The 24,381-nt window shown below is 40.1% G+C and overlaps 1 protein-coding gene across 2 annotated transcripts in view; it reads right to left on the reverse strand.

Annotated features, from left to right (window-relative positions):
• Positions 1–24,381, reverse strand: part of LOC129768040 (lysophospholipid acyltransferase 6) — a 118,053-nt gene that overhangs the window by 93,371 nt on the left and 301 nt on the right. For both annotated transcript variants that reach the window (XM_055769406.1, XM_055769407.1), the window contains exon 2: positions 23,925–24,216. In XM_055769406.1, the coding sequence (XP_055625381.1) occupies positions 23,925–24,023 (99 nt within the window). In that variant the 5' untranslated portion in view covers positions 24,024–24,216. The remainder of the gene's footprint in view (positions 1–23,924; positions 24,217–24,381) is intronic.

Genomic DNA, 24,381 nt, shown 5'->3' on the forward strand with positions numbered 1-24,381 from the left:
CCCACTAGGGAAGGAATGTTAGTATGATTATGTAAAGGCGAACTATCGTCCACTCGACGAAACGAAAACCCTAGAATCTCGTGTTACAACACACGCCAGAAATTATTTTTAGGTATCCTGAGAAGGAAAAGCTGTAGAATGATTTGGACCGACTATATATTCCATTATTTATCGCATGTACTTTTTATTCAACCGCGACAGCAGAGAGAGTTATCTTAGGGAAATCTGAGAAGGTGATCGAGATAAATCTATTTATTCTTTTATTTATCACACGTACCTTTCATCGAATTAACTTTCCGCGTTATCTTCGGAAAACATGAGGAGATAACTGAATATAAAACTATATATTCTACAGAGGGTATCCATGAGTTACCCCAATGCCCACTCATACGCTGCCAGTCATTCGTCGCGAGTTAAACCGAACCGGAGAATGACGAACGCACCCATACCACGTTATTCGACACTTAATTTGTATGTATGAGGCTACTCGCCAGTTTGAAAACAAAAAAAAATGAAGTAGCTCGGTAGCAAGTAGCAAATTAAGTGCCAAACCCTGCGGTATGGGTACGCTCGTCACTCCTCGGTTCGTTTGTTCTTCAACTCGCACCGAACCACCAACAACGCACAAATGAGCCTTCAGGAAGAAATACCTCTGCTATGAAACGAACTATATATATTTCGTAATCCATCGAATCGCGAGCTTTCTAATTCTTAAATATACAACCATGGGCTACTTGAGAAGGTAACTGGGAAATACCCCTACTATGAAACGATCTAGCGATATATTTCGTGACTAATACGATATTATTTTATATTATATTATATAATATAAGCAAATTACTATTATATATTAATACAGGGTTTTCCATTTCGGGCTTCCGAAAGTATACAGCTCGCGCTGACAACCGTTTGACATAGCTGTCAACCAAAGCGTAATATCGTTAGTTGAATGTCTGCCATTTTACAATATGGATCGTTTTAGCATCGCACAACGTGTTAATTTTGTTAAATTATACTATAAAAATGATGAAAAACCGGCAAATGTTTTTCCAGCATTACGGACGGATTTTGGTCGTCATGGACGGCCTACAGAGCACACAATCGCTAATGTAGTGCCGTAAATTCGAACAAACTGGATCCTTAGCGGATATTGTGAAACCTGTGCATCATCGTAATGTGCGTTCGGCCGAAAATATTGCTGCTGTTGTTGCCAGTGTGGAGGATGACCCGAATGTTTCGAATCCACGGCGTGCTCAGCAATTTTGCTTGTCAAACACATCATTGTGGCGAATTTTGCATTTGGACTTGCACCTACATCCATATAAAGTCCAACTGGTACAAAAATTAGAACGTGGTGACCATGGAATGCGTCGGGCATACGTCGATTGGGTGAACGAACAACAGCAGCAAAACGCTGAATTTTTGCATCAAATTTTCTTCAGCGATGAGGCACATTTCGAGCTCGGTGGCTATGTGAACACCCAAAATTTCCGTATATGGGGTTCAGAAAATCCACACGTGATTGTTGAGAGGCCATTGCATCCGCCAAAAGTCACTGTTTGTTGCGCATTATGGTCTGGTGGAGTCATCGGGCCGTATTTCTTTGATAATGAGGACGGCGAGACGGTAACTGTGAATGGTGTGCGCTATGCGGCCATTAACCGATTTTTTTTGCCACAAATTGAAGATATGGATACGGATGACATGTGGTTTCAGCAGGACGGCGCCACGTGCCACACAACACGACCGAACATGACCATATTGCGAACGAAATTTGAGAGACGCATAATTTCGCGTTTTGGTGATGCCAATTGGCCGTCCAGATCATGCGAACTCTTGAACATTTGAAAGACAACATTCGTGAAGTTATGACCGAGATACCGCCCCATATGTGCCGAAAAGTCATCGTAAATTACCTGTTCCGGATCAGGGTGTGCGAGGAAGCCCTAGGTGGACATCTGAATGATGTTGTATTTCACACATAATGGCATAAACCAAACTTTAATTTGAAATAAAAGTTTCATCGAAATTCGAATTCTAAGTGTGTTTTATTTCAATTTACTTTCGGAATTGAAAGTTGGAAAACCCTGTATAATGATTATATTAATACGTTATTCAAATTCTTCAAAAATATTAACACTCGACAACGGAGGGTATCCATGGACTACCCCAGAAGGCAACTGGGAGATCCTCCCTACATTAAACGAATCGACGAAATATTACGTCTATGCAGTCAGAGAGGACCATGTGCTATAAACAGAGATCGAAATGCTCGCCGATTTGAGACGAGAAACATCCGTTTTCAGCCACAGGGAAAAATAGCTGAGAATATATGAGGCGAGAGAATGTTATACGCTCACTTCGATTCTCGCGAGAAATTCAATGCCGATTTTTATTTTTCATCGAGTTATGATTGCCGAAAAATGGTTTCGTTTTCAGCCGATAATGGTTTTTCACTTCTTCAGTACAGCTGAAAACATTGCATGAAAATATGCGGCAATATTGGGTTTCATCGTGAAGTGAGATGGATTAATATTTGTACAATTTAGACGCTATCCAAATGCAGATCGTTTGGATGCTGTCCAAATAGGCTAACGTTGGTAAAGTTAGCTATGATTTTTCGCTCCATATTTTCAGTACCAAATGAGAGACGAAAAAGCATTCTCGTTGAACTTCCGAGATAGAGATTTTCCACATCTCTTTCTCTCTGAAAAAGAATTTTCGGTGAAAAGGAAGAGACGAAAATATCAACAATACACGGTTCATCGAAAACTAGATTGATTGACTGAATATTTATCGCGCAGCCGAGCGAGAATTTCGATCTCTGGCTATAAACCACGGTGAATGTAAACAATTCACGCATTGTTGAAAACGAACAATTTCCAAGAGCCAAATTGAAACCAACAAAGCTTTTTCTTGACAACAAAGCCCTTAAATGATCGAAAGTGGTAAGTGTATACTTCATCATGTAAGCCGTGCAATCATGTTTTGCCTCCTGTAGCAGATGGCAGAGACTATTATGCTGAACGCAATCAGATGTTTATGTGATTCCAACCTCACACTCCTCCTCCCACTAATTCTCATAAAAGAATGGCACATTTTGGTTCACAGCTATCAATTGATTGAAAAATGTTTCAAAATTGTTCCCAAGCCTTAAAAAGAGCTTCATTGGTTCAGTCAGAATGAACCATGTACGTATAAGAAGCCAAAAAGTTATCTGTTTTGGGCATTAGACTTGGTTTTAGCAATTATCATACGTCACAGTATTGTCAAAAAGTAGCTAACATTTCTGGGAACAATACCGAACAAAAAATTGAAAGGTTAAAAAAACGAACTTCAAGTTCGTTTTTCTCGAAATCATAAAAATGTCACATGGTCCTGTTTGACTGAACACCGACCAATTTCGATGAAAAGAAGACGTTCTTGGTATACTAAAACTTGTTGCATCTGGTGCGACGTTTTAACGCACCAAAACACATACAGTAACATTTTAGAAAATAAGCATTGAGCGAAAAATCCCGACTTCATGAAGCGATTCCCGACTTTTCCCAATGGATTTAGATACCCGACTCTTTCCCGCATTTCCCGCTTCTCCCGAATAGGTGGCCCTGAAAAAGTCATCAATAAGTCATTCACAATTTATCAGTCATCCTGCTAACGACCAGATGGCAGCGATGCTTTCCGATTGCCCTTTTTCAAAGCCGAGAGTTTAGTTTAGTTTTTCAAATTGAACTTTTTTTCAAGGCGAGATGCGAATGAACTGAGAAGGTCTGCGAGTCTGAGCAAGCCTCTACAATTCAAAACATCATAACATCGATAAATCCAAACACGCTCCTAAATTTATAGAATCTCTTTCCCAGCAAATAAAATATAACAATCAATTCGGTTTCGATTATTTTCGGATATTATTTTAGCATCCTTCGGAATGCAATGCGGTGCTAATGTGCAACTTTTTTTTTTGCACTCAGTCTAACTCTCACCCCTTGTACACACATGCGCACGGGCGAATCGACGCGCGCCAAAACATAGTTGAATTGTTTTGTTGTCAACACCGTTCGCTTTAAGGATCTAATATGTAAGGATATTTATATACCCAGTTTTGAACCGCGCTCGAATCTGGTTTATCTGCGTTGCTTTCTCTGTTGAGTTATTTTCCATCACACAAGCGTGTACAGTTGGTATGGAGGCGCGCTGTTGTTTCAATGCTTAGGTTAGAACGAGCGGGAAAAAAGGGGCGCAGATTATTCGTTCTAATGATTTCTGCCGACTACACACGCGCTTTAAATGAAGTTCTGGAAATAAATATACATCATTTCAGAGCTACTTGTTTTTAGTAAGATGATACTAGAACGTTTTATGAAGCAAATAAAAGCTGTAGTAATATATTACAATATTTACCAAAGTTTGTTGTTTACAACATAAGGATAAAAGGACTGGTGAAAATTTTATATTTGTTTCTTTGTTTATAATTGTTTTTGGAAAATGTTTGCCGAAATCGTCCCGAACTGCTGGTTCGGGTAAGCGTAGAAGCGTAGAAGGAAGTTCAAAGGGTTGATTGTAAAAAGAATTGATTTGTTTTTTCTTACTATATATTTTTGTCAATTACACATATACACACCGAAGAAAATGATGTATATATAAGGTCTACTCCAACACTAATAAACTACCCGTTAAATTACTTATAGTGTAGTGCTCTCATAATTGAGCTTGATTTTGAAAACCACGTTTGTCACGCTTTATTGACCGGTTGAAATACTGGTCCGTTTTTTCTACGAATGATGTCAGGCATGATGACCGCTACAGGGCCATTGATGTGCCATAATTGAATTCTCTTAATGTGAAGAAGCTATGATGATTGATTAACAAGAGTCTAGAACTTTAAACCTTTCCTTTCTTTCCAAAATTCTTACATATTTAATTACATTTACATTTTTACTTACATTACATTTTAATTACCTTCAATACACATGACGTTCTTTAGAGGCCGTAGATTATTGATAACGAGGTAAACGCTGTCCTAGAAGACGTCAATCCACGGCGGCTTATCAACGTAAACCAACACTGCCCATGTTTGTATAGGAGACGTAAATGACGCTATGAACAAAATCGACTTTTTCGCTGTTACGCATTCTACACAATGTAATACGTATACTCAACATGCGAACGAACATTTTTTGTTCTAAAACATTCGAGCAATTTGGAAAAAAACGTTTTCGAAAAATCGCTGCTTGTACGCATAACAGACGTAGTTCCATACAGCTTTCATACATCGCTCGAAAATCAACAATTACCAGTATTATGTGCTATAAGCTAAATCTACATTTGAATCATATTCTTTTCTCCGTTCACTGCACTGCGATGAACGCAGAGAAGCAATTTCGTTTTAAGTTGTAACTACTTAAATTTCTACATTTGAATTTTCAAGTAGATAATGAAACAATCAAATCAGTAGTAAAATATATATGATATTGGTTTTTAGCATTATCGCTCATCAAACTAGACATCGAATCATACTCAACATAACTTATCATAACGTTGGAGTTAGTAAAAAAAATAGGACTATAAATAACCAGTCAGTTTCATTTACTTATTTTCATAATAATCAGTTACAAAAATGAACAGCCCATTTCATCATGCGTACTCAATATAAACGATACTTCTTCAGTCTAAATGGTCTCCAGCCGAAGATTTACGATTTAGATACAACTGCTGAATAGAAATTTTACTGCAAATTGATTTATTTTGCGAACTTCTATTTTGAATACTTAACCCAAGCGCAATAAAACACATCGATAATGTTGACGAAGGACCACGTCTTTCATTTCTACACTGGGGTGTAAGTTCAAAGTTTCGAAAACGAAAGCATTATGCCGGAGAACGAGATTTTGAGCGTTAATAGCTCCTAAACAACTGATCGAAATGGTATGATAAACACTTTATTCGAAAGATAAAATGTCTACACGTTATATGCTTGTTTCTTTTTTTATCCAAAAACTTGTTAGCCCTATAATTGCTTTCAAAACAGGCTAATAAATTCACACCAATCGGTATATAAGCGAGTTCCGCTCGAAAATCCACTTAGTTATGATTGCGCAACGATTGAGGTACGGTCGCTGGAATGGATGGATGTTTCCCTAACACAGACTTGGAGTCTGTGTTAGAGTTAACCATAGAGCCTGTGGAAATCGGCATAGCAAATTGGATGCAAGCAGCGGGAATTTTTGTACTTGTTTGCGTTTCGGCAAATTGGAATGTTTCCCTAACACAGACTTCAAAATCATGAAGCCTGCAAATGCAAAATAGATGCGAACTGCGGGTACTTTTGTGCTCGCTTGGGTTTCTGCAAATCGGAATGTGTTTCCCAATACAGATTCCGAAACCAAGGAATTGGGAAAATAGGCATTGCAGATACATTCAAGTCGGCAATACTTGTATACCCCCAAGAATTTTTATGCTCCGGAATTCGTTTTGCTATCACGGTCTACGCAAGCGGGTACAAACTCAACGCTTTGGCTCAATTATTCAAGACTGCATTGGAAGATATCTTTTCATGTCGCCAGCTCACTTAACTTCTACGCATACCGTTTGATGATTAGGCAAAATGTTGATAACTATTTACTGCGATAACTACTACCATAATGCATGAATTGACTTAAATTGGGATTGGTTTGCAATTGAATTCGTAAATAGTTTAATGTTTAATAATAATTTAATAATACACATAATAATTTAATCAATACACACGAAAGGTAGCTCTGCGTAGCGGCGATATCGTACCCAATGAGGAACATCCGAGGTGGGATTATTGCTTATTGAAGAAATACAATTGATTACTAAGCCAACGGCAGTCCTACGTCAACCTTGCGATTATATCATAGGTATAACCCTTCCATAGTTTTTTTTAAATTATTTCCTTTTTAATTCTTCATTTGCTTATCTAATACAACCAATCTTAAAATTTAAATCTATTTGAGTATCTGGCAAATTAAACCAATAGTCATGTTTATTTATCGGTATCAGAGCCAAAACTTTTCTGATTATAAAATTCTTTTGTGATTTTTGAAGCTGAAGCTGTGCAATGAAATTAAATGGAAACATCTTTCAGTTGTTTTTTTTTGTCAATATCTCCCATTTCTTCATGTGATGGTTAGTTCATTGGGATTTCTTCCAAACCAAGTTGATTTTCTCCAACAACAATAGAAACTATCGACGGAGACGTTTTGATTATTATCGGAAAGGTAAATACTAACACTCTAGAAGAAGCAACCTGGTTGTTACGTCTAGCTTTACGAACAAATGTTCATTGAAACGATTGATTGTCCGCATAAATAGACGCAAGCGTTTTACAAATGGAATAAAATATCTTTTATTCCGCAAAATCGCCTAGGCTCTCTTTTTGCCGATAATATCCTTCAACTGGACCGATCATTTAATTGGAAATTTTCATGGTTATGCCTGTAGGCCAGAAAACAACAAAAATGCGTTTTCCCAACACTAATGGTGCTGGTGAGTACGTCTTCTATGCAAACATGGGCAGAACAGTGCTGAATCATATAATCTTGGATGCCAATTCACGGGTCCATTATGCAAAATAATCCGTTCAGACCGTTGCTTTAAACAATAAATCAATTGTGGTACGTATGGTACGTAGGGGAGGTGCGGGTAAGACGGACAGTGGGATAACATGGACAGGTGGTTGATTTGTATCGTTGCATTATGAGTTTCAAATTTCTAAAAATGAGAACCCCTTCTACATGCTATTCTAGTATTACCCTATGACAGTAAATACTGACCAAAAGTGGAAAAAGGGAAACATAAACCGAAAATAGAACATGATTCCGCGCGTGGATGTAATTTTTGCAGTTTCGATATAAACTGGTTTGATTTCAAAATTCAATTCGTTAATGGTCATATTTCGGTTTGTAAGGTAAAAGAGAAACGATATTAGGTATGTACGGGAAAGTAATTTATTTTGTGAATGAAAAAATGAAACGTGGGGTGAAACGGGGGCCAGCGGGTATGAGATGAACTGTTAAAAGCTTGTTCATTCTATTCCCAAAAGATGCCCTGCGTCTATAAACGGAAATCAAATTGCCAACTGTCTAGAAGCTAACTGAAACCAAAGGAAAAATAGTTGAGGGCCTGTCCGTTTATACTGCTGAAAAGCACAACATCACTTCTAAGTGGATTAATTAGATTTTTTCATCATTGAACGGATATTCGTGAAGAGTTCAAACCTTAGTTGAATAAAATTATTTCTATCACGAGCGATAAACTTGAACGCTTCGTACATTCCAAACCCGTCCATAACCATCCTCCCTATATGTTCATGTATTACCCGCATTGAAAAAAAAGTTGATGGGTCTGAGCCTAGGGGCACGGACGTGATCTTGACATAGGACTGTGATTGTGTGTAGTAATTGCATTTAAATTGAGTTTTTTATTGTTCAAAATATGTATTTTTTTCTCTTTTGATACAACAAATGGATGCCCTGGAAAAACTGTTTCCTGTATGTACTTGTATCCTTTAAACGGGTTAGAAGACATAACGTGGTAGAATTCATTACCGCATTCTGTTCAAAAATGTACCATTCAATACCATTAAAGCCATTACTACCCTCTTCATCCGTTTATCCAATCATGCAGAAGAAGACAAAGAGTCATCGTGTATCATTTTTTAACACAAGTCTAAATAGTTAAGACCTACATAAATATAAGCCTGAGTCAAATCAATCAATGACTACAAAAATATATTATAAATGAAAATAGCATTATCTCCTTCGTTACCACGTTGTTAGAACTTTAAAGCCCTGTGAAATCGCGACTACTCAAGCTATCATAGTCTGATTTACGTGGGTATACCCTTTCGATCTTCTAAATCAGCAGCCAATTAAATTCATTTATTGCATTTTTACATAACCAAACAACATACTCGATATTATGACATCCTGGACCACAATTACACAAATTGTTAGTAGTGAGACCTACACGATAAAAACATGAATTGAGCACAAATTGATAGGACGACATACAATATAATATAAAATTAATGCCTATAAATTCATTTTACGCATCGACTCACATTATGAGCTGACGCCCGAATTTAGGCAAAAAGATTGCTCGTTGCGTCGGGGAGGAAGCGAGTGGATAGTGCAATCGAAAGAAAACATGCCCAATTAAATCGTCAAATTGTTAACTTTTTTTTAACTATATTCACTGTTCATGTTTCAAGCAAAAAAAAATTTGGACAAATTTCCTGTCTAATGATATATAACACAACATATGTCGCAACAACCATTTTGAGTAATATGCGTTTGAAAACTCTTAATAAATCGTTACATTTTTCGTAGAGTGACCCCCCTATATAGAAATCAAAGACCTAGTTCTATGTCAAAAGTTCTACTTTTTGATCTGTTTTAATTTCTGTGGAAAACATTGAAAAACATTTTTTGTAAAACACTTGGCCAATCATTTCGAAAAAACAGAGTATTGAATTGTAGGAAACTTAAATCAAGTTTTGTGAAACATGAGTTCCCAAAGATACAATTGAAATTCTTATTGACATGTCCATCTTACCCCCACTTCTCCTACAACTGAAAATGTTCTTCATCGCTGTAGACATCTTTTCAATTAAACCAAAAAAAAACACATTTTCAACAGAACATTGATTTTGATAACAAAATTCAATTACTTATGAGCGTTTGCAAGTCTTTCCACAATGAAATAGCAATTCAAATTACACAACTTTTATTTTGACATATCACGTGTGATCTGTACAAAAACAGTGTACTGAAAAACCAAACAGCAAAAAAATCGCCTGTCACTTGCTGGATTTTTCCTATTAGCCGCTTGGTAGAAGCTTATAATACAGAATTTCTTTCGAAGCCCCGGCATCATAATTCATTACGATTAAGGTTGGGTAGTCCTAGTCAGAAAAAATGCATTGACACACCGAAATCTAATATACCGAAATACATTCAATGTGTTATACAGAATTATTATCAAAAGTCGGTATACCGCAAGTGCCTCAGCTGAAACCAAACCTCCTTCAGGACATGAGAGAAACGGTGCTGCCGCAATGATCGGAGCGTTCCGATTTTTAACAAAACCTAACCTTTGGATTATCTGTTTTATTTTCGTCTGCCAGAGAATGAACCAGCGAACGCAACTAAAACAATCGCGTGTAGTATTCGGCAGGGGGCGAGCTGGTATGGAAGCAGTGTTTTTTTGGTCGCTTCGATTTCGAAAAAAAAGAAGTGTTGTTATGAACAACGCCATTCGGGTGTTTCGGGGTATGTGATGAGATCATCGCATCAGCAACTGAGATGAGCTGTAAATGGAATGTCAGCACTCAAATTGTGGATGGTTGTTCAGTTTGTTTATTTCTCGCTATGAAATAACATACAGCGATGAAACTTTGTTCACATCACACATCTCTAGCAGTCGTTGGTAATGATTTTTTTCAAGCTCACGGTCATTCCTCGGGCACGTTAGTGCACTTGGCGATGTGCGCTATGTTCATGTTCGATTAAGTAATTTTACCACATTGTTGCTTTGGGTGGCCACCCCGACAGGCCGAAATCGTTTGCTAATAATTATTTGTTGATGAGTTATGAGGGTGAAACATTATTTTGTGTTCTATTTGTAACAGAAAAGACTTTCGAGCCTCTGATAGAAGGATAGAATGTATAGGGTTTTCCATTTCGGGCTTCCGAAAGTATACAGCCCTGTGCTGACAACCGTTTGACATAGCTGGCAACCAAAGCGTCATATCGTTAGTTGAATGTCTGCCATTTTACAATATGGATTTTAGCATCGCACAACGTGTTAATTTTCCCCTTCGGGCTAGAGGAAGGCAGCCCAATGTGCCGGTGAGAGATGTGTTGGCTCGGTTAGACCTTGATTACATGTCCCAAATATATGTTTTCCTTAAATCTATCGATGTTCGTGTGTGATTATCCTTATATCCTTATACCCTCCATTTCTTCCTTTGTGAGTAATTGGTCCGCTTGCTATAAACAGGAGAATGAAACGTAAATTCACAATAGATGTACGAATAGATTTAAGAATTGAGTGTGTGTGATTATCAACATTGTAATAATTTCCTTATACCCCATCCTTTTCCTGAGAAAAATATGTCACCCTTCTAATCTCGAGTCCACCGCGAGTAATTGGTTTCCCACATTACTAACCATAGATTTAAGAAAATTGTTCATATATATAGTTTTAAAAATATATTTAAGATTTCGGCTCCTTTAAACTTATGTAACTGAGCCTGTAAACATAAACGAATTTATAAAAAAAAAAAAAAAAAGTTCTCAAATGGGGATCAACACTAGGGTAGGAGCCTGCCCGTTGGTCTCAAATGTTCCTATCTCACGCCTCCACGAAGATCATATGACGACATTTTTAGATCGGGCGTGAACTGGAAACACACACCTGGTCTTGGCTCCGAGAACGGGTGTCGAAAGTGGCTAAGTGAGGGGGTGCGAGCGAGTCAGAGCGCTATATCTCTCCCGGGGAAGGCCTCCCGGGTCATGGAGGCCTTTCCAACCCGCTGTCTCCCGGGCAAAGGAGATACACCCAGAAAATGGAGCTACGTTCACGAAGAATACTCAGAATGCGATCGCCCGAGGAGGGTCCACGAACTGGAGCTGGTCCTGGAACGGGCGTAAGAGCGAGCGGCCAGCGGCTGGAGGGCGAGGTGCAAGAGCGGGCCACCAGCCGGGTTCAACCCGAAGAGCTACCGCCACACGGAAACAGCAGCCATCGACATCACCGAAGAAACGCTGCGCCTACGAGGCGTGTTGTGACTGCCGGACGGCAGTCGTCCACACTCGTGGGTACCACTAGGCGCCGGATCATGTGGACACACGAAATGAACGAATTTGTGATCCGCGCCTATTACATCTGCACTGCTTTGGAGACGGACATGAGCGGTCGCCCTCGCATACTAACAATGTTCGAGGAAGCGTATCCAGAGTTCGTCGGGAGGCTTGATCAGAACGCGATGAACGCGAGGCGTAGAGCGATAGTACGCAACAACATGCTCTCCCAAACGCAAATCGACGAGATCAAGCAGCAGGTGCAGAGAGAAATAAGCTCCAGGAACAACAGAGCAAGCGATGTGTCGAGACGAAGTTCAGTACGGCTGAGCAATTCATTCGCGAGTGGGGCACGCGAATCAGCACCAGTGGAGGCCACAGTACAACAACCCCCTGAGCCGGAAGACCCACAGCCAGATCAACAACTACTACGCGATCTGGTCTTCCACTACGACGAGGCGATCTCACAGTTCCGCGACACAGACCCATTGTCGCGCCCCAGGATCCCGAAGTTGCAGCATTCCCGCAGGCTGACAAGTGCAGTAAAGCTCATGAACGAGCACGTTCTTCCGCTGCACTTGGTTGATGCTGAGAACATGGAGGAGCTGCAACTGAAAGTTTACTGTGCTGCTGTGGCGACCGCCAAAAGTTTAGGATACCGTATTAGGCCAAGAGGCGGACTGCTCCAACATCTCCGTGAAAGGCGTGAGCCTCCATGGCGAAGGAGATTGGAGCAACGGATCCTAAACAAGCGCGCCGCAATTGGAAGACTGATGGCGTACAAAAGAGGCAGCAGATCGGTGAAATTATGTCGCCAAGTTGCTGTGATCGTGCGGCCTACTGAACTTCGCCAGCTGGGAGCTCACCAGCTGACGGAAAAACTCGACACACTGGTACAGCAATTGAGCGTCCTAACTAAACGGCTGAAACGTTACTCTGACTCTGCAAAGCGCCAGGAACAAAATCGGATGTTCAGAGATAACGAGAAAGCGTTCTACGACCACATTAGCGACGAGAAGCCCGACTACCGCGAAGGTTTGCCAGATATTAGCGATGTGACGAACTTCTGGGCTGGTATCTGGGAGACCCCAGTAGAACATCGCGACGGGCAAATGTGGTTAAGACGGGAGGAGGAGAGTTGTGGTGAAATTGGAGAGATGCCAGCTATCATCGTCGGAGAGAACGATGTCCGCGAAGCCTCGCGGTACCTGAGGAACTGGGCAGCACCGGGCCCCGATGGTGTTCAGAACTTCTGGCACAAGAAGCTATCCGTCGCACATCCAAAGATAGCTGAGTGCTTCAACAAGGTGCTACGTGACCCACACAACCTTCCTGAATTCGCCACCCGTGGCGTCACCTTCATCCTCCCGAAAGACAGCAACACATTGAACCCATCAAAGTACAGACCGATAACGTGCCTATCGAGTCTGTACAAAATACTGAGCAGCATAATTACCGCCAAAGTTTCTGCTCACTGCGAACAGCATCACATCATCGCAGAAGAGCAGAAAGGATGCAGGAAAAATACGCATGGCTGCAAAGACCAGGCCATCATCGACGCAGCCATAGTCGGCCAGGCGGTATATAACCAGCGGAACCTAAGTATGGCCTACATCGATTACAGGAAGGCTTATGACTCCATTCCTCACTCGTTTCTCGTCCGGGTATTGGAGCTCTACAAAATTGATCCCGTCGTCGTTAGGTTCCTGCAGCATGCGATGAGGCAGTGGAGCACGTCTCTGCACCTCAGTGATGGGGAAAATGTGTTGCAGTCTAGAACGCTGCAGATAAAGAGGGGGATATTCCAAGGCGACTCTTTCAGCCCGCTTTGGTTTTGTCTGGCACTGAACCCCCTCAGTAGGACGCTCAATAGAAACGGTCATGGCTATAAAATAAGGTATGGCGACGGCGCCCACGAAGAAGTGACCCATACCTTTTACATGGACGATCTCAAGGTCTACGCTGATTCACGTCAGCGTCTAGGTGTAGCTATCCGGGTTGTCGAAGACATAAGCAGGGACATCTGTATGGAGTTCGGCCTCGACAAGTGTCGCTGTGTCCGCCTGCTGAAAGGACAACTTACCGAATCCGGAGGCTACGAGGTCTATGACGGCGAGTTTATAAGAGACATGGTTCGTGGCGAATCCTATAAATATCTTGGATTCCGACAGCTCACCGGGATTCGCCACTCCGACATCAAGACGAAGCTGCGAGACAAGTTCTTGAGTCGAGTGAACTGTGTCCTGAGGACTTTCCTCAACGCGGGGAACAAGGTACGCGCGATCAACACATTCGCGGTTCCCCTGCTGACCTTCAGTTTTGGTGTAGTCAAATGGAGCAAAACTGACCTAGAGGACCTTGAGAGGAGGATGAGGAAAGCATTTAAAGAGGCCGGAATGCACCATCCTCAATCGGCACTGGAGAGAGTTTCACTACCACGCAAAGAAGGGGGACTTGGAATCGTCGACATTTCTGCACTGTGTGTTGCCCAGGTACGACAACTGCGCGAGTACTTCGCAGAACGCGCGAACCAAAACGCGCTATACCGGGCTGTCTGCGCCGCCGACAGAGGATACAGCGCTCTGCACTTGGCGCAAGCGGAGTACCAACTCAACTGCAATCTGCAGACAGTGGAGGAGAAGATTGCAGCTTGGAAGCAGAAGGCAGTGCATGGTGCCCACCCCCATCAACTGGACCGGCCACACGTCGACAAGGCCGCATCTAATCTGTGGCTAACGCGTGGTGAACTCTCTTCAGTAGTAGAAGCCGACATGATAGCCATCCAGGACAGGATAATGCCGACGAGAAACTGCAGGCGGTACGTCTGGCATCAAGACGTTGATGACATTTGCCGGATGTGCCATCAACCAGGTGAAAACATAGAGCACATTATGGGAGGCTGTCCCGTTTTGGCCAACGCAGCCTACACCGAGCGCCACAACAACGTGGCCCGTATTGTTCATCGACAACTGGCGCTCCAATGTGCTCTGCTGGAAGACAACGTACCAAACTACCGGTACCTGCCTGCACCTGTCCTGGAAAATGACCATTTCAAGCTGTACTGGGATCGCACTGTTCTGACCGACCTCTCGATCCACCACAACCGCCCAGATATAATGGTTTACGACAAGAGCGACCGCAAAGTCACCATCATCGATGTCGCTATTCCACTGAACCAGAATCTGGAGGAGACCCACGGTCGCAAAATCTGCAAGTACCGACCATTGGCCGTGGAGTTCAAGGAACTGTGGGGGCTAAGAGAGGTCCCAAGAATTGTTCCAGTCGTTCTCTCTGGAACTGGAATTGTCCCGAAGACACTTCTGGAAGCGCTAAAGGTGTTGAATATGGAGAAGGAATTGGCCGGCATCCAAAAGTCGGTCATCCTTAGCACCTGCGCGATTGTCCGACAATTTCTCGGTCAGGACTGAAACAGCACGAGCATGCAGATACGTGCATTCTGCAGAGCCTAGTCCCCCTTTGGCATTCAGAAGCCCGGGGGCAGGTGAAAAATCTGGCTAGGTTCGCCTAGTTAAGAAGTGAGATAAGTCTGCCAAAAAAAAACGTGTTAATTTTGTTAAATTATACTATAAAAATGATGTAAAACCGGCAAATGTTTTTCAAGCATTACGGACGGATTTTGGTCGTCATGGACGGCCTACAGAGCACACAATCGCTAATGTAGTGCGTAAATTCGAACAAACTGGATCCGTAGCGGATATTGTGAAACCTGTGCATCCACACTGTTGCTGCCAGTGTGGAGGATGACCCGAATGTTTCGATTCCACGGCGTGCTCAGCAATTGGGCTTGTCAAACACATCATTGTGACGAGTTTTGCATTTGGACTTGCACCTACATCCATATAAAGTCCAACTGGTACAAAAATTAGAGCGTGGTGATCATGGCGTCGGGCATACGTCGATTGGGTGAACGAACAACAGCTGCAAAATGCTGAATATTCACATCAAATTTTCTTCAGCTATGAGGCACATTTCGAGCTCGGTGGCTATGTGAACACCCAAAATTTCCGTATATGGGGCTCAGAAAATCCACACGTGATTGTTGAGAGGCCATTGCATCCGCCAAAAGTCACTATTTGGTGCGTATTCTGGTCTGGTGGAGTCATCGGGCCGTATTTCTTTGAAAATGAGGACGGCGAGACGGTAACTGTGAATGGTGAGCGCTATGGCCGCATGTTAACCGATTTTTTTTGCTACAAATTGAAGATATGGATACGGGTGACATGTGGTTTCAGCAGGACGGCGCCACGTGCCACACAACACGACCGAACATGGCCATATTGCGAACGAAATTTGAGGGACGCATAATTTCGCGTTTTGGTGATGCCAATTGGCCATCCAGATCATGCGATTTGAACCCGCTAGACTTTTTTTTTGTGGGGTTATGCGAAAGACCGTGTCTATGCCAACTCTCCGCAAACTCTTGAACATTTGAAAGACAACATTCGCGAAGTTATGACCGAGATACCGCCCCATATGTGCCGAAAAGTCATCGAAAATTACCTGTTCCGGATCAAGGTGTGCAAGGAAGCCCTAGGTGGACATTTGAATGATGTTGTATTTCACACATAATGGCATAAACCAAACTTTAATTTGAAATAAAAGTTTCATCGAAATTCGAATTCTATTTAAGTGTGTTTTATTTCAATTTACTTTCGGAATATAAAGTTGGATAACCCTGTAGTAATGGCCAAACGTACAATCTATTCCATGATATGTATTAACATTTTTCATTTGCGTTTTATCCGGTAAGGACGTAAAACAAACGTCAAAACAATCAATCAGTAGTCGTTGAGCAACGTAATGCCTCGATAGTTGCTACAATCGAGTCGATGGCCCTTCTTGTAGATTGGGCATATGAGGCTTTTCAATCAGTCGTTCGGCATTTGTTCATACGCCCAGATCCTCAATATGTCCTGGTTTATCGGATCGTACAGCCGCTCGCTTCCCGCTTTTAGATGTACGGCCGGGATACCATCCTTCCCAGCGGCCTTGCCGTTTTTCAGCTCATTAATCGCCTTTTTAACCTCCTCCTGTGTGAAGCAATTTACCCTCTATCAAATTAACAACATTTGACAGCGCTAACAGTTGAATTGCGGAAGTTATGGCGAAAACGGTAAAGCAACTGCGTTACATGGTTTGCGCGTACTAAAGGGTCCATAAGCTATGATATCCTTACACTTCTGGAGAACAATAAATGGAAGCCTGGTTCCGGTCACGACGGTGCTGCGTGATCGTAAACTGTAGCTGAAGCTAAAACAGAAGACGCAGGGAAAGGTAGCTGAATCGTTCCGGCCTTGGGCCGGGAAGTCGAAGCAATGGGCCAGACAATGAAAAACATTCCTAGCGGAAATGAACATCCTCATGCAGAAACGTAAGTCAAAACCCGCGAGATGTATTTAACACTGGATGGCAGGGAACCAGCTACTTTGAGTTCGCCACGAAGGAGGAAAGTTCCGACGTTAAATACATCTCCTACACCAAGTTCCTGAAGAAGGTGCATCTGTGGATAACCATCAAAGATAAGGTGATGTCAAAGTCGCTCTACTTCCGTTGGGGACTTAAGGTGAACGAGGATTTACAGCCCAAAGTGCCTGCCGGAAATTGCCTCCTTCATCCACAAATAGGAGGAGATGAACCACTTGAAGATAGATGTTGTTCCAAAGTTCGCAAACCCTCCGAACGTCCGTAAATTTAACTAATTCAAAACTCCAAATGGTAAACCTTGAAAAAACCGTTTGTTATATGAACTGTACTAATCTTCGAACGGATTATAAGAGTTTTATTGGTGGAAAAAAATCGGAACCGTCGATTATTAGACTATTTTCGATAGTTAACTCATGAAGAAAAAATCTGATAGATATTCCAATATTAGCATGAAAAATTCGACATTTCGATGTTCATAAATGAACATAAAAATCCTTGATAAATCTTTATAAAACCGTTCCAACGGAAACGGACACAGACCATGGAGTAAAGATGGACAAAACAGCTAACGGTTCTTCAAAATGAATCAGTTGTTTTGAACCGTTCTTTCGCTCTTTCGTTCAGCGGTATCAAGAGCAACATTGAATGTTAGCTGGAACCCAACATACATAAGCAGCTTTAGAGCTATTCCTGTCCTGACATTGATATCGATAGAGCATTTTCTAATTTGTCTCATTTGACAATGCTGTATGTAATAATTTCATTCGCGCAATTTTTCATATTTTCTGTTGAAACTCAACTTAGGTTCTATCAAATATCATATTTAATAATAATTCAATCAGAGAAAAAAATCAAGTTTCAATATGTGCCAATTTTCGCAAGCAATCCGGTAATATCCGTTAATTACGATAAGAAGTACACGCAATAAGTCAAACAATGGATTGAAAGCAACGAAAAAACATTTTAAACGATTTTATTTAGCTTGACCTGTAATTTCTATGTCTGTAGCGCAGTCCTACATTAACACAAGTTTGATCTCCTTCCTGTTGACCGATTGATCTGAAGTTTGGAACACACCTTCGTCTCTTTTTTCGCCTGCTTTGTCATGGCTCGGATGGTTGTGTTAATTGCAATGCCAGATGCATTTCATGTGAAATATTCGCTAGCATTCACAGTTCGAGGGGAAACTTAAAACACAAAACGAGCAAAGTAAGCGACCTTTGTTTCGGGTACAGAAAGATTCTGAGAATTTTCCTCAGAGAAGATGCAGTACTTATACGCTAGCGACAGCTTACTCGAAAGAACGTGCCTAAGCGAAGAACGCCGGACCGAATCGGCGAATTCGCAGAGGTTTGCGAAAATGCTCGTAAAAACGAAAGGAGAAGTGATATTTGCAAAATATAAATAGCAGCATATTCGGAAATAAAAGTAGAATAAAACGATACGAATTGTGTTTCATTGTTTGTTGAAAATCATAAAAAAAACATGAACATAAGACATAACAAAAATTGTACAAAAGTGATTTCTCTTTTTCAAATGGTAATTGCACACAAAAAAGTCATCAATTGGTCATAGCTCCATATACATATTTTAGTATAATGTATAGACATTGCATTTTGCAATTGCAATTGGCGGACACGTCTTAACATATACAGACCCGCGCACTAATCAGCATAAAATATAACAAAAAGTCTAGGACACGGCCGCATTTTCGACATAAAACTACGAAATTATATTATTCAATCCTCTTGTGTATCACTTCGGATATTGTTATAGAATGCATCAAAATTTTTGAAACAACTTTCTAGTTTTAGTTATTTTTACAACTTCAGTATTAAACATTTTCATTTTAAATTTGAACAATTTAAAACTACCTTCGGGCCTGGTATACTGATAGAGAATACTATGCCTCTCTATACAGCCATGCCATGCCAAACCGATATAGTGGTTCTCACATTTCCATGAAAAGTGGTAGTTTCGCTCTGTATTGCAAAATATTAGACCCGTATTTTTTTATTTTTTCGTTAGGGTGATCACTTTCATTTTGAGGTGGTCTGAAAAAATCATTTTTTCAGCTTTTTCCCAAAAAAATTTTTTTTTCAAAAATTCATAACTTTTGAATCACTGAACCGATTAAGATGATGGACATGTCAAATTGAAGCCAATGAGCTAGCTTTTTGTTAAAATATATTGAACCTGCAAAATCAATGGATTTTGTTTCCCCAATTATTGACTGTGTTTTTTTTTGTTTTCATGGCTTTGGACTAGAGGGCACTATATTTTTTTATATTTTTCCTTGAAAGCTTGAACGATGACTTAAAACATGTTATATTTAAAAAGTCATATCTCAAGAACGAAAAAAAATAGCATCTCTGATATCGAGATATGTTATATAAAAAATCCTGAGCTTTCAAGAAAAAACATAAAAAATATAGCGCCCTCTAGTCCAAAGCCATGAAAACAACAAAAAAACGACTACAATCAATAATTACGAAACGGTTCAATATTTTGCAATAAAAGGCTAACTCATTGGCTTCAATTTGATATGTCGATCATTTAAAACGGTTCAGTGGCTCAAGAATTATGAATTTTAAAAAAAGTCATTCTTGGAAAAAAGCCAAGCGAATATTTTTTTGCGAATCGTGCGGACGTCAAAGGTTAAGAGTCTTGAGCCTTGAGTTCATTCGCCTCTAGCCCTGAGAAGGGCCCTTGTGGAAAGAAACTCTATTCCATACTCCTCCTTCTTGAGAAGTAACATTCACTCCCGCTTGACTCTCACCGGCAACGATGTTGCTTCGATGACTTTATTTATATTTATAGGTTTTATTTATAACGGGTAGGGTTATCACACAAATCAGAAGATGGAGAAAACGGAATTCTTCCAGTTTTCAATAATTTAAACCGTTTAGGAAACACAAATCGCGATGTATAGCATATCAAACAAATCTTATGGAGTTTCCCGTTCGATTGGTATACAAATCATCAGAATTCGTTCGCTGTGAAAATAGTTATTAACGTTAACTTTATTTCATAAAAACGTGACCTGTTTTCTGATTTGGCACCCTTCCTAAAAGACGTAGTTCTACGTCAAATTTAATTGTTTCATTGCAGACAAATATACGAATGGTACAGACAATAAACTAGAAAATAGTGCGTCACAAAACGACTGTCACAACGAAAAACGTAAATAGCCGCGTAATATTAGGCGAAATCCGGCAAGATCTAATCGGAAACCGAACGGACTACAGTAAATGCCTAAAGGTTCGATGAACTGGATCTTCAGAGAGGGCATTGGACTGCAATCGTACAAGAAACAAGAAATGCGTGTTTCATCTAGAAGCGAATTCATTATTTTCGCCATCACTGTATAATGTGCGTATAAATATCGTTATAAGCCCTCATAAACTTCTTGTAATCGAAAAATGTTTCGTTACGCTTACTTAGCATAATTATAGAGAGCCTTTTTGTTCTACACGATCATTCCGATCGCAGCATAAATACGTTGTTATCGCAGTATACAACAGGAGGGATCTCCTTTCGTCAGAGCAGACGGATTTCGCGTCAACTCATCTATGGGATTGGCATGATCCTCTCAGAACTTAATGAAACTTTCTGGGCGTGAAGACCTCACCTAATTAAGCAACTTGGCATACTTAGTTTTCCGAAAATTTATCTAGACATGGAGAGGGCCAAATATTTTTGACCATTTTTTTGAAAAATTTTTGACGTAGGACTACGTCTTTCATTTCTATACTGGGGTGTAAGTTCAAAGTTTCGAAAACGAAAGCCGGAGAACGAGATTTTGAGCGTTAATAGCTCCAAAACAACTGAACGAAATGGTATGATAACACTTCATTCGAAAGATAAAATGTCTACGCGTTCTATGCTTGTTACTTTTTGATCCAAAAACTTGTTTCAATAGCCCTAAAATTGCTTTCAAAATAGGCTATTGAAATCACACCAATCGGTATAAAAGCGAGTGTCGCTCGGAAATCCACTCAGCTATGATTGCGCAACAATTGGGGTACCATCGCTGAACGAATGGATATTTCCCTAACACAGACTTCAAAACCATGGAGCCTTGAGAACCTGGCATTGCTAATTAGATGCAATCAACGAGTACTTTTGTACTCGTTTGCGCTTTTGCAAATCGGAATGTTTCCCTAACACAGACATCAAAACCATGGAGCCTGGGGAAACTGACATTTCAAAATAGATGCAAGCTGTGGGTCCTTTTAACTCGTTTTTGTGTTTTTGTAAATCGGAATAAATCCCTTACACGGATTTCAAAACCATGGAGCGTGGGAAATTGGCATTGCAAATGAGATGCAAGCTGCGAGTATCTTTGTACTCGCTTGCATTTTTGCAAACCGAAATGTGTTTTTCCAACACAGATTCCGAAACTAATAAGTTGGGAAAATCGGCATTGCAGATCTTGGCAGTACTTTTATACTACCATGCATTTTTACACTCCGGAATACGTTTTGCTAACGTTTAATGATTAGGCAAAATGTTGATAACTATTTGCTGCGATAACCACTATCATAATGCATGAATTGACCTAAATTGGGATTTGTTTGCAATTGAATTCGTAAATTGTTTCATTCATTCACTAGTTTAATCAATAATTTAATCAATACATACAAAAGATAGCTCTCCGCAGCAGCGATGTCGTACCCAATGGGAAACATCCGAAGTGCGATTATTGCTAATTGAAAAAACACAAATGATCACTAAGCCAACGGCAGTCCTACGTCATCCTTGCGGTTATATCATAGATATAACCCATCCAAAGTTTTTTACTCGAAAACGGTAAGTGTTACAAACAAGTGATCTATGAAAAAGTTTTAGGAAAATAATTGAAAAAATTGATTTTTAAAACTAAAAGTCGATTTTCTCAAAATGGTCATCTCAGATTTTGATGAAATGGTAGATAAATATGTGCCCTACAACTCTTCCATACATTACAACTTGTGCATATTTAAGGCAAACAAGTTTTTCTAACAAAAACTTTTTCAATATTTTATTGAAATTAAGTTTATTTCTTGTTTCAGTGCAGAAAGCCTACCCAGAATAAAAAAGTAAATAATAATAATAAAATGTTGAATGAGTGTTTTAGAGGTCTTTATTTCAAATCAAATATACTAAAACTTATGACATTTTTCGAAATTAAATTCATTTTTAATTTATCTGATCTTATAACATGTATATTAGGGTGCCAATGAATGTATGGGAAAAAGTCGATCCTGAAATTTCAAAAAGATACTTCATAAAAAATGTTCATCACCACGTATGCCAAATTTCAGCTCAGTTGGACTTAAGGCGCAAAGCGGTCAAATTTGAGTTTTTTGAAAATCGAAAAATCACCCAAAGGGGGAGTAAAGAAAATCTGAGTTTTCGAAAAAAAAAATAATGCCAAATGTCTCAAAATTACATGAAACGTCGAGATCTACTGTCATCTCGAAAACAATTTTTTTGTCAAAAATCGAAACTCTGCGACGTTTTTTTTTTGGGATACCAGGCAAAACGTATGGTTTTGGGTGCCAATACAAATAGTTACCTGGATTTTTCATTCGGAAATTGCTGAGTAATGTTGATTTACACGATAATATACCCAGTGCAAAGTATTAGCTTGACTAGTGTCGCAGACATTAAAATTTTAGTTTTTTGAAAACCGAAAAATTTCCGGAAATCGGGGTCGTCAAATTTTTTTTTATGCCCAATGTCTAAAAATTTCAATTATTCTTCTAAAACTCTTCCATAGATCACTTTTTTGTAGGACTTACCATCTTCGAGTAAAAAAAATTATAAAAAAATGTTCAAAAATATTTGGCCCTTTTCATATGTTAGTCTAGATAAATTTTCGGAAAACTAAGCATGGCAAGTTGCTTAATTAGATAAGGTCTTCACGTCCAGAAAGTTTCATTAAGTTCTAAGAGGGTCATGCCAACATCTGGTCGAGTTGGCGCGAAATCCGTCCAGCATTGAAAATATTTCAAAACATTCATGATCATAGTTTCTTAACTACACTAGTAGTTTTCTACTTCGAATTCAAAGTGTACCGGTGATACTGAATTGCAAATCAAAACACATATTCAGAAAACTCATATTTTTGGCAAACCTTCGCTGTTGCAACAAAACGGGCAAACACATTGTCCTTGTAAATATATACATACAAAAAGAGACACACCTTTTCCGAATACTTTGAGTGTAAACATAGCAAACATATCCCATCGTACATAACTACTGACACTGGCTGAAAACTTTCCATTCCAGTCTCTCTTTTGACTACGTCCCGAACCAAACATGAAGCAATTGACTAACATATTTCAGAGGTAATTTCAAATGATGTAAAATCAATCTTAGCCTTATTCCGTTCAAATAAAAAAAATAAACAAATAGATGCTATCCTTAGCTGTCTCATTGATACCATATGAATGTGTAGGACGGATTACTATTTCTTGAAAGAAGTTCGATTCATTCTCGGAAGAGCTTAGGTGAGTACGTGAAAAAAAGAGTAGACGCAAAACAGAGCATGACTCATGCTCCTCTATAGGTCTGTTAAGAGATGAAGCGTAACAAGTTGTCACTGCGACGAATCTCGATTCTATCGTTTTGTGAGATTACACACCCGGGGAATGGGGGAATGCTTACCAAATCAACTGACAATCCGCAGAGATCGGCCAGCCAGGTGAATACCCGGCTGCCATCGTAGTAGGCGTGAGATCCAACAATATTCACGATCTGTTGCATGGTTGTTGGTTTCACGGAGGTCGATGTATGCTGCGGCGAGCTTGGCTCACGCGCTGCCTCCTGCCCGGATGGGTACAGAAATGAAAACAAAAACTCAATCGACGCTCCTAGTTATTCCGTGTGGTCACTAATCACTATATAAGCTGGAAAATACAATCAATCTTCTCCGCAAAACGGGTTCACAAGCTATTCCCTGTTTCAACACACAAACCAAGAAAGAGGAATTAAAACACATCACACCATATCATTTTCAATATTGCTTCAGTGACAAGGCAAAGAACACATTGTTTTCATTTTTCGCACTTCACTCTCAAACTCTCGGTCCAAATTTATTTACGTAATCCATGTATTGGTTGGC

The sequence above is a fragment of the Toxorhynchites rutilus genome, chromosome 2 (assembly GCF_029784135.1).
Source record: "Toxorhynchites rutilus septentrionalis strain SRP chromosome 2, ASM2978413v1, whole genome shotgun sequence".
NCBI classification, from domain to species: Eukaryota; Metazoa; Arthropoda; class Insecta; order Diptera; family Culicidae; genus Toxorhynchites; species Toxorhynchites rutilus.